Source organism: Heteronotia binoei, chromosome 8 (genome assembly GCF_032191835.1).
Source record: "Heteronotia binoei isolate CCM8104 ecotype False Entrance Well chromosome 8, APGP_CSIRO_Hbin_v1, whole genome shotgun sequence".
Classification (NCBI taxonomy): domain Eukaryota; kingdom Metazoa; phylum Chordata; class Lepidosauria; order Squamata; family Gekkonidae; genus Heteronotia; species Heteronotia binoei.
Window position 1 is genome coordinate 130,684,391 of NC_083230.1, and position 11,342 is coordinate 130,695,732.

The window sequence follows — 11,342 nt, forward strand, 5'->3', positions numbered from 1 at the left end:
TTGGTGGCTGGGGCCTACCCCATTGACCACCTCTTCATCTCCTCATATCAGTAGAAGGGGTTGGACTGAAAGGAGCCTTTAGTGGCGGGTTAATACCAGCATTTGCTATTCACGGTTCATCATCACACTATGGCACCAAAAAAGGGGCAGGGCAAATCCAAGGGCAAGCAGCCCGCCCGCCCGCCCCGGGGGCGGGGTCAACAGGGAGCCCCAGCTGAGGAGCAGGGGCAGAGCGAGCAGGTTCGCCGCGCTATTATGAGTCAGTTGGATGCCCTTGAACAGGAGCGTGTGGCTAGGGGTGCACCCATTTGGGAAGGGCGTCGCCGTGCCACCGGCCGGTCGGCGCGGCTGACCTTCGAATCAGAACTGCTTGCACGGCTGTCTGCTTTTCAGGGTGGGCCGGCTGAGCCTGAAACACCGTTGGAGCCGGACCAGGAGGAGGACCCAGGAGAAGGCCCGTCGGGCGTGCCATCGGGGGACGGTTCATCTGGCAGCGGGGGACCGCAGCCCCTTGGAGTTTCGGGCGTCTTACCAAGTGACGGGGGTAAGCCCCTTATTTTGCCGGTTCAAGGTTGGCCTTGGGGACCCATTCAGCCGCCCCCCCAACCGCTGGGGACAAGTGTGGGTGGGTGGGGACCCGGGTTGATGGGAGCTAGTGAGCAGCTGCCCCCGGTTCAGCCAGGTGCTTGGGGTTTCCATACGCCCAGTTTGCTTTCCAATGCGGTTTTGTCTCCCACGGGTCAGCATGTGGGCGCTGTGGCGCCACCTGCGGCCCCTGCCCCCCTGCCCACACCTGGCATTTTGCCATGGGGTGGGCAGCAGTGGGCTCAATTACAGGGGGCTTGGCCTGCAGCTCAAGGGGGCGGGTGGTTTTATCCCCCGAACCCCTATGCAAGTATCCCCTTTCACTCTCTCCCTTATGGTGACACATCCTTACCGTTGGGGGATCACTTGACGGCGGCCACGCGGGAGAAAATTCTCCGCGGGGAGTATGTGGATGTGTTTAGTCTACTGTTCCGTGAGCTCGAGAAGAAGAGTAAGGATGAGCTCGACGATAGGGAGAAGGAGAAGCTAAAGCGTAGGAAGGTAGACAGGGCTTGGGCAAACTGGTTGCCTGGATTTCTGATTTATGCCGGTGTCATCGCAAGGGCACAGCCGGCTCGGGCGGCCGCCCTCTTTCAATATATGGACATCGTGTATAGGGCTTACACGGACTTCGTCGGTGCAGCATGGCTGCAGTACGACGAAGCCTTCAGGATGAGGGCTGCTGTTAATCCCGGCATGCCATGGGACCAAATAAACCAGCAGCTGTGGTTGCAGCTGATGGCCCCGGCGAAACCAAATGCTGGGGATAGGTCCGATAGTGGCCATTTAGTGCACAAATCGCAACAGCAGCAGACTACCACAGGTGCCCGCGTTGCCGCGGGCCAGCCGGTTCAAACCCGGTTGTTGTGTTGGGAGTTTGCATCCAAGGGTGTGTGCCCCAGGAAACCTTGCAAATTCCGCCATGAATGCCCGCTCTGCGGGGGAGCCCACGCACTGTCCGCCTGCAGCAGATCAAAGCCCGGAGCGGGCGGCAGGCGCCCCGGTGGTGGCGGCGGTGGCCCGCAGCCACCTGGAAAAGGGCCCCAGCCCCATCCGCCTGCCGGCTCTCAGTAAACTGTTGGCGGCATACCCGTGCAGGGCGGATGCTAGATATTTACTGGAGGGGTTTACTTTGGGTTTCCGGATCCCATACAGGGGGCCTAGGGCCCCCTTTTTAGCCCCCAACCTAAGGTCAGTGGTTGGGCTTGAGCATGTGGTCAGGGATAAAATAGCTAAGGAATGCCTTGAAGGCAGGGTCCTTGGCCCCTTCGACGCACCGCCTGTCCCTACTTTGAGGGTATCCCCGTTGGGGGTGGTGCCCAAGAAGGCAGTGGGTGAGTATAGGATTATTCACCATTTGTCCTATCCTAGGGGAGCATCGGTAAACGATGCTATACCTGAGGAGCTTTGCACAGTGCGCTATACTTCCTTTGACCAAGCGGTCAAAGTAGTTCGCGGCTGTGGAGTTGGGGCGGAGTTAGCGAAATGCGACATTAAGTCTGCATTCCGCCTCTTGCCGGTCCACCCCGAGGACTTTGAGTTGTTGGGGTTTTCCTTTGGAGGAAAATTTTACATGGACCGGGCACTGCCGATGGGCTGCTCCATTTCTTGTGCTGCGTTCGAGCGATTCAGTTCCTTTTTGGAATGGGCGCTCAGGCACAGGACTGGGGTTAACGACACGGCGCATTACCTGGACGACTACCTTTTTGTAGGTCCAGCGGGATCAGATCAATGCGCCAGGTTGTTAAGCTCATTTCAAGAGTTAGCCCTCGAACTTGGGGTGCCATTGGCACATGAAAAAACCGAGGGCCCTAGCACAGTCCTCACTTTTCTGGGTATAGAACTGGATACTCACCGGCAGACATCGCGTTTGCCGGAGATTAAGGTTTCTGATCTTAAGGGCCGGTTGGCCACTTTGAGAGGACAGCGGAAGGTTTCCCTGTTAGAACTGCAACAAGTGGTAGGCCACCTCAATTTTGCCTGCAAAGTGGTGGCCCCCGGCAGGGCCTTCCTGCGACGCTTGTGCGACGCTATGGGCAGGCTGCGCCTCCCTCACCATAGGGTCCGAGTCACTGCTGGTATGAGAGCTGACCTTGAGGTTTGGGAGGTGTTTCTGGAATCCTTTAACGGGGTTTCTTTCTGGAGGGAAGACCTGAAGATTGAAGCTGAGCTCCAGGTCTCCTCTGATGCGTCCGGTGCTAGTGGGTTTGGGGTGTACTTTAGGGGCCATTGGTGCGCTGAGCAATGGCCCGCTGAATGGTTGGATAGTGGGCTCTGTAGGGATCTCACGTTTCTGGAATTTTTCCCCATCTTGGTGGCAGTTTGCCTCTGGGGTGAGCAGCTTGCCAACCATTCAGTTTTGTTTTGGTGTGATAACATGGCTGTGGTACATGTTATCAATTCCTTGACGTCTAAATCGGTTGCGGTCATGAATTTGGTCAGGTTTTTTACCCTGCGTTGCCTCCGGTTGAATGTTTTATTCCTGGCCAGGCACGTACCGGGCGTGTGCAATGGTGTGGCGGATGCTCTGTCTCGCCAACAGATGGAGCGTTTCCGGCAGTTGGCCCCAGAGGCAGATCCATGCCCGGCGGAAATGCCCGCGGAGCTCTGGAGGCTTGGGAAAAGGAAGCCGGTAGGGCCATTCAGTTGGCACTAGCCCCCAGTACGAGGAGGGCGTATGCTAGAGCGTCCGCTCAGTTCGGTGAGTTTAGGAGTGCTTTCGCACTCCCGGATTGTTGGCCTGTCCCTGTGGAGCACATTATGCAATTTTGCGTGCATCAGAAGGAACGAGGCTTGGGGTTGAAAACTATAAGGGGACAGTTGGCAGCACTGGCCTTCGACAGCAAGGTTCGCGGATACCCAGAGTTCACAGGGGACTTTAGAATTAGGAAGATGTTAGAGGGTTGGGCACGTGAGCGGGTCCGGCCGGTAGACGACAGACAGCCTATTTCGCCGTCTGTCCTCAGTGGACTATTTGGGGGTTGGCCCAGTGTCTGCTCTTCCTCATTCGAGGCGGCATTGTTCCACGCCGCCTTGTTGTTGGCCTTCTTTGGGGCCCTGCGCGTAAGCGAGCTGGTTGTGCAGTCAAAGGCCGACACTTCTGGGAGGGCGCTCCAATCCGGAGACGTAAAAATCACCAATAGTCAACTGGTTTTGACAATTCGGCGGTCCAAGACTGATCAGAGGCAGAGGGGAACCATCATCACGACCGGCAGGTGTGCATTACAGGAATTATGTCCGGTCAGGGCCGTTCGCCACTACGCCCAGCTCAGGGGCGAGGTCCAGGGTCCGTTCCTTAGACATGAGGATGATTCCCCTCTTACCAAATATCAGTTCTGGTCGGTTACAAGCAAGGCCCTAGTCCGATTGGGTCTTTCTGGCGTCAAATTTGGGACGCATTCCTTCCGGATCGGGGCGGCCTCCACAGCCGCTTCTATGGGATATACACCCTCTGCCATTCGGCATATCGGCCGATGGCGGTCGGCGGCGTATAAGTCCTATGTTCGCCCCCTGGTCACCTAGTGGGTAGGTGGGGGGAGTTGGTTGACTGCATGTTGTTTTGTTATGCTGACAGTTGTTTGTTTTTTCAGGTGCTGTGGCTCGGGGTGAGAGAAGGCGGGTTCTCATCTGCGGGCACAGCATGGTTTTCTGGGCTGCCCATTTCGCCAGACGTTCTCCGGTGGGCACCCAGCTGGGTCTCAGTGCGTGGGCCACTGTGGAATGGCTGGGTCGTCGGGGGCTGCGCTGGCCCGGGATCATGCCACTGTTATTCAGGGAACGGAGGGCGTTGCCTCCACACATTCTTGTCGTTCACTTGGGAGGGAACGACTTGGGATTGCTGCGGGGGAAGGCCCTCTCCCAGCAGGCGCTGGCTGACCTCCGCGAAATTCGGCGCAGGTGGCCGGGGGTTATATTGGTTTGGTCGGCAATTTTGCCGCGCATTGTGTGGAGGCATGCCTTCTCGCCAGGGGGAATTGAACGGGCCAGACGTAAGGCCAATAGGGCCATTCAGAAGGCCATGGAGGACGGATTAGGTATTTTTCTGCCTCATCCGGCCATACGGGTCAACCAAGGGGACCTGTATCGGCCGGATGGGGTGCATCTGTCTGACTTGGGTAACCGGGCCTTTTTGGAGGAAATTCGGCAGGGGGTGCGGCTGGCTCTGGGCCACCCGTTGGGGCGCTAATGCCTAAGCAGAGGCTTGGCATTGGCGGTGGCTGGATGAGGTTTGGCCACAGGGTTTCCCAGGGGAGCACCTATGGCCTAGCACCGTTGGTGCGGTGGTCTGCAGGAACCGTAGATGGGCTAAACGGCTCAGTACGGTGATGCAGATCACAGGGAGCCTCACCTGGGTGGATCTTTCCATGGGGATCGATGCCAGCCCGGTTGGTGATGGCTGGAGGCCTGGCCGCTCAGTTACAACCCGATTTCGGCGGGTTTGTGCTGGGGGCAGGGTGGCTCGCCCTTTAGACAAGGCGGGGTCCAGGTGTTGACCCCAGGGCTTGTCTGGTCTGGTTTCCCCCCCCTGCCAGTTATACTTGTTAACTTTAATAAAGCGGCCCGGTTTTAAACCCAACAATTGTGTCTGCCTCTTCTTTCCGACTGGGGGGGCAAAGAGAGACGGTCTGAAATGAGGTCTGCTGATAAGAGTGGTAATGTGCATCTCGTTACTACTGGTAAGTCAACTAACCACACTCAATCTTTCCTAATTGACAGCGGAGCATCGGAGAACCTCTGTAGAGAGAGGAGTTTGTTTACTTCTTACACACCTGTTGATAACCAGTCTGTTGTTTTGGCAGATGGAGTTAAAGCAACTGTTTTTGGCAGAGGGAAAGTGTTCCTGCCAAGCCTAAGGAAGGAGCTGCTTATGGGTTTTGTTCCTTCACTTAAGATGAATCTGCTGTCTGTGTCTGCTCTGTGCAGGGAAGGTTTCAAACTGCAATTTGACACCTCGTGCTGTGAGCTGAGGACCAGTGACGGTGTGTGTGTAAAGGCAATGCTGAAGGAAGATTTATACTTCTTGCATACCAAGGTACAAACGTGTAATAACGTCTGTGTAAATAAACCAGTGCATGATAATTGCTGTCATCTTTTACACAGGAAATTAGGCCATGCTGGTTTTCCTGCTCTAAAGAAGACTGTTGAACAGGCAGAAGGCCTTAGTCTTAAACCTTGCAAGGAATTTCTTGACTGTGAAATCTGCAAGCTGGTAAAGTCTACAAAAGCTCCTGTGCGTACTCCAAGTAAATTTACTAGTAAGAAACCTCTTGACCTAGTGTTCTTAGACCTGATAGGGCCCTTTAAGGAGTCAGTGGGCGGGGCCAAATATGTCTTAAGTATAGAAGATCACTATTCAAGGTATGGTTTTGTTTACCTGTTGAAAGCTAAAACTGAAACCTTTCAAAATATGCAGAATTGGCTAAGGTTTGTTAAGAGAAAAACTGGAAATGTGCCTGCATGCATTATTTCTGATAGAGGCTCGGAATTTGTTAATAAACGTTTTCAAAGTTTGTTTGCAGAGCTTGGGATTGAGCACAGATTGACTGCTCCGTACAGACCTACCCATAATGCTTTTTGTGAGAGAAGAGGCCGTACATTGCAAGACATGTGCCAGTGTATGTTACGTGATGCAGATATGCCCTGGAGATTTTGGGCAGAGGCTATGTGCTGTGCCAACTACAACCTGAACAGAGTTTGGTGTTCATCAACTGGCAAAATACCAGCAAGCCTATGGCATGACAAGGTAACTAACTTGGCAAATTTGCATGTATTTGGAGTTACAGCTTTTGTTCATATTCCTCAACAGCTCAGACGTAAAGGCCAACTGAAGGCTAGATGTATGAGGTTTCTCGGGTATGAGAGAAACGGGAGCTGTTATCGTTTTGGCACGCTCGACAGTCGTGAGGTGGTGATTAGTGCTTCAGCCACGTTTCTGGAGAGATCAGAGGGCTGGGATCGTTGCACCCAATCGCCAGCGTTCTGTCCTGAGGATGACCAAGGAATCCGGTTACAAGTCAGCTCGATGCCTAGCAACCCAGAGGAGGGAGAGGCGGCTGAGTTAACCCCAAAAGAAGAGATGCCTGACGAGGAGGAGATGGAGGAGAAGCCTACTCGTGAGGAATCATCCGGGAGAAATGTGCCAACTGATGAGCCTGCATTGAGGAGATCTACACGTGAAAGAAGAGCTCCTGAGAGATTTAGTCCTGTAATGTCTGCTATACATGAGCCTGAGAAATATACTGACATTTTCTCTTTGTCCAAGGAAGAGCAGTGTAACTGGAAGGCTGCTATGAACGATGAACTTTCTTCCCTGAAACGTTTAAATGTTTATGTTGAGACTGATACTGTACCTGCTGGTGTAAAACCCATAGGCAGTAGATGGGTATACAAGGTGAAAACAGACCAGTCTGGGGGAAAAAAGTATAAGGCGAGGCTTGTAGCACAAGGTTGCAGACAGACTAATGAGACTTATGACGAAGTGTTTGCTCCAACGTTAAAGAGCAGTTCACTTCTGACTGCGTTAACTGTGGCAGCCAGAGAAAAACTCCATTTTACCCATTTGGATGTCTGTGTGGCATACCTAAATGCTAATTTGGAGCACCAAATTTATTTAAAGAGACCAGAAGGTATTCCTGGTACTGGAAAGGGATACTGGTTACTAAATAAGAGCTTGTATGGTCTAAAGCAAAGTGGTCATCAATGGTCAAAATGCCTAGTGGGTACACTTAAACAGCTAGGGTTTACCCAGAGCATTGCTGATCCATGTGTGTTTACCAAGGGAAGTGGTGAAACACGATGTATTGTTCTTACTTTTGTGGATGACTTGGGGATTCTGACCAAGACAAAGAAACAAACAGATGATATTGTTTCAGCCTTAAGTAAGAAGTTTAAACTGAGAAATCTTGGTACTGTACAGACCTATGTGGGTGTAGATATTGCAAAAACTACACAAGGTTTTAAACTGTCACAAAAACCTAAAATCATAGATTTGTTGGACAAGTACAAGATGACTGATTGCAAAACTGTTTCAACCCCTATGGTGACTGGCTTTGTAAATGATGTTACAGATAGCCCACCATGTAATGTTGAAATGTACAGGTCGTTAATTGGTAGTCTGAGCTATATCAGTAATTGGACACGGCCAGACATATCAGTAGCCTGTAATCTGTTGGCAAGAGCTACCCAGAACCCTAAGCAGAATCACTGGATTGCTGCTAAGCGAGTGTTGAGATATTTAAAGAACACTGCTGACTGGTGTCTTTATATCGAACCTAGGGGGGAGCTAGCACTGAAAGTGTATACAGATGCAAGCTTTGCAAGTGACTGTGAAACCAGAAAGTCAACAACAGGTCTTTCCATATATTTGGGAGAGGTATTAGTATGCTGGAAGACACAAAAGCAGCGTGTGGTTGCCTTGTCCACCACAGAAGCAGAGTTCTGCGCCCTTTCTACTGCTTGTACTGAGGTAGAATGGTTTAGACAGCTACTAAAGGACCTGCATATAGAGGCAGAGAAGCCTGTTGAAGTTCTGGAAGACAATCAAGCTGTGATTGAGATTGCAAAAGCGGAAGGAGTAAAGACAAGGAATAGATACACTGACATAAGGTACCAGAATGTCAGATCATGTATCATGGAAGGGTTGATAAACATAAGGTATTGTGATACTGGCCACAATACAGCAGATATGTTTACGAAACCCCAGACTATGGAAAAACATAATGAGCACTGTAAAAAGCTCGGATTGAGAAACGAACAGAACTATTAAGAGGAGAATGTTGGAACTCAGTCCTAAAATGGCTGACTGACTCCATCTTAGTAATAGTAATGTTGTTTCTGCAATGTCATGCTGAGTCATGCTGCATCATGATCCAGCTGTTACCTGTTACTGAGGTAAGGTGGGATGACCTCACCTGTAATTAGGCTTTGTGCTGACTCACAGAGCTGATGCAACCCTGATGATTGGTACGTGTACTTAGGGAAGCTCAGTGAGCCTGCTCAGTCTGCCTGTAAGGATTGTGGGTTCTGTGAGGCCCTCTATCTGGGTGGCAGCGATCACTGCTGGTGTTGGATCCTAGGCTACTGTGCTTGGATCGTGCTGTGTATACTTACTGCTGTATACTGTTATCTACTGAAGTGTGTACTGATTACTGTGTATGACCTTGGCCTGGCAACGACTCTGAATATTGGATACTTTCCTGGTAAATATATCTACCATTGAATACAGCTGTTTCTCTTGTCTATTAATTCCTGTGTTTTTGCCTGTCCCTCTCCTTCAGCTCTTCTGCTGCGTGCAAAATACTCTAACATTCTCTGCATTTTTGGTCCCTGTTCATCCTGTCTACCAGAAGAGAACAGTTTAGGCAAAAGTTTCCACGATGCTACTGCATGGTAGCCCCAAGATGTGGAACCTACCCTGGGTCTCAAAAGCCTCTCTCCCCTGCCAGCGTGAAGTCTCTGATGCCCTGGAGCAGACAGAGGTATACAAAACTGGTGCTGCCAGGAGAGTCAAATTCTATTCTTGGACGAGGGTCCTTTGGGGATGGTCCTGGATTGGAGGCCTTCAGGGAGTGAAGTACAGCGGTTGGATGCTCAGGGCAGGGGAAAAGACGTTCTACATATGGGATTTTTTAAAATGTCTCCCTTCTAGTGCTATTGAGGGCATAGCCACACATCTAGCCAGGGTAAATACTCTCCTACAAGGAGGAAAATCTAACTGGCTAAGATATTGGGCCATGGTCATCACGCATCTAAGCCTCATGGGAGCCATGAAGTCTGGTAACTGGGAAATGCTTAGAATTGAGCATTTGGAAAATGATCTATAGCCTGTGCTCTCTACCATGCCTATTTCCCCTCCCCCCATTCTTTTAATCCTTCACCTTCCACATTCTCTTAATTCTTGATTTTAGCTTATTTTGTATGGTGTGTGTTACTTATATTGCAGTACCCTGTTTCATTTGTTCCACTTCACCTGTTGAATTTGTGGCTTTTGTGGCTTTTGTTCCACTTCACCTGTTGAATTTGTGGCCTCAACAGGTCCACTACAGCAAAAACCAACCAACAACCACCGGAGTTCATATTGTTCTGCAGCTAATAACTCTAAAGGGAATATAAAACATCTCCTGGGTGTCTAATTCATACTATGGTGACGTTTCAACTTTCTGTGGCTTTCTAGAACCTTCCGGAAGGCCCCTTTCACGTCCTTGTTCCGGAGGCTGTAGATCAAGGGGTTGACCATTGGGGTGATGATACAGAACATGGTAGAGACCAGAGTGTCAATCGCTAAAGAATAGCCAGCACTTGGACGGTTATAGTTAAGCGATCCATTTCCAAAGTAAATGATGACAACAGTGACGTGAGAAGCACAGGTGGAGAAGGCTTTGCGCTTGGTGTTGGCGGAACGGATCTTCAAGATGGAGGACAGGATGAAGACATAGGAGAGGATGATGACAAAGAAGGGACCCCCACCCACAAAAAGGCTTGCGATGTGGATGACAAGTTCATTGATGTGTGCATCGTTGCAAGCAATTTTCATCAGTGGGGGCAGATCACAGTAGATGTGGTGGATCTGGTTGGCTCCACAGAAATATAACTTGGAGCCGAGAGCTGAATGGATAAGCGAATGGAGGAAGCCCCAGACCCAGGTGGCAAAGGCTAGGATGGTGCACACCTTGGGGCTCATGAGGTGAGAGTAATGCAAAGGTTTACAGATGGCAGCGTAGCGGTCATAGGCCATGACAGCCAGCAATGCACCTTCTATCCCCGTGAAAGAGACCAGGAAGAACATCTGCGCCATGCACTCGTGGTAGGAGATGGTTTGTTGCTGGCGCAAGAAGTTCACCAGGATCTTGGGGACCGTGACGGAGGAGATGCAGATATCTAGCAAGGAGAGATGGCTGAGGAAATAATACATGGGTGTATGAAGGCTGGAATCCATTTGAATCAGAGTAAATATCATGAGGTTCCCCAGCACGGTGACCAAGTAAATGGCTAGGAACGGCAGGAAGAGGTAGATGTGGCTGTTTGGTATGCCGGAGAAACCCAGTAAGATGAACTCCACCACTGGCGTCTGGTTCCTCACTCCCATTGAGAGCTCAGGACTTACCTGTAAGAAGAAGGGAAAAAAATCAACTGAGAAAAGACACCTTGGCATAGCAAGTGTATTGCGGACGCCTCTTGGGAGCTTGAAAATCACTGAAGCCATGAGAAAGAAGTAGGGTTTTTGGAGTTATGCAGCACACACACACAATATTGAATGCATTCCTGATCCATGAGTTCTGGTTCATTCCTCCTGTCAGACGCTGGAAAACTCTTATGATTTAATATAGTGTGTTCTGTAAACTGTAATGTGCTGCCTAGCATAACTAACTCCATTTTCTAGCATTTGCTACTAACATCAAATAGAGGCCATGCATATCAAAGTAGAAGTGAAGCTGTTACTAACCCTACTGTGAATTCCTGTCCTTGATACTAACAAACAGTCCTTTGAAGATAAAATGCCTCAGGGAAAGCCAGCAGAGCTGTTCCTGTGAGAATGGGAACCACAAGGAGATAAGGGAAAGCAAACGTGTGAAATGTATCACTATACAGTGGGAATGCAGATTTGTTTAGAAAACCTTTGATGTGCATTTGGTCACAATGTATATGCTTCTAGGAAAGAGTATCAGTTCCAATGTATCCATGCTCAGGGACTATGAACTATCAAAGAAAGTCTTAACATGGTAACCAATGCAAGGCCTCTTACTTTGAAGTTCCATTAT

General features: G+C 50.4%; 1 protein-coding gene across 1 annotated transcript; it reads right to left on the reverse strand.

Moving 5' to 3' along the window:
• Positions 1-9,712: 9,712 nt before the first annotated feature.
• LOC132575956 (olfactory receptor-like protein DTMT) lies at positions 9,713-10,669 on the reverse strand. Its single transcript, XM_060244645.1, has one exon. It carries the CDS (start codon positions 10,667-10,669, stop codon positions 9,713-9,715), a length of 957 nt encoding a protein of 318 aa, XP_060100628.1.
• Between the last annotated feature and the right edge of the window lie 673 nt (positions 10,670-11,342).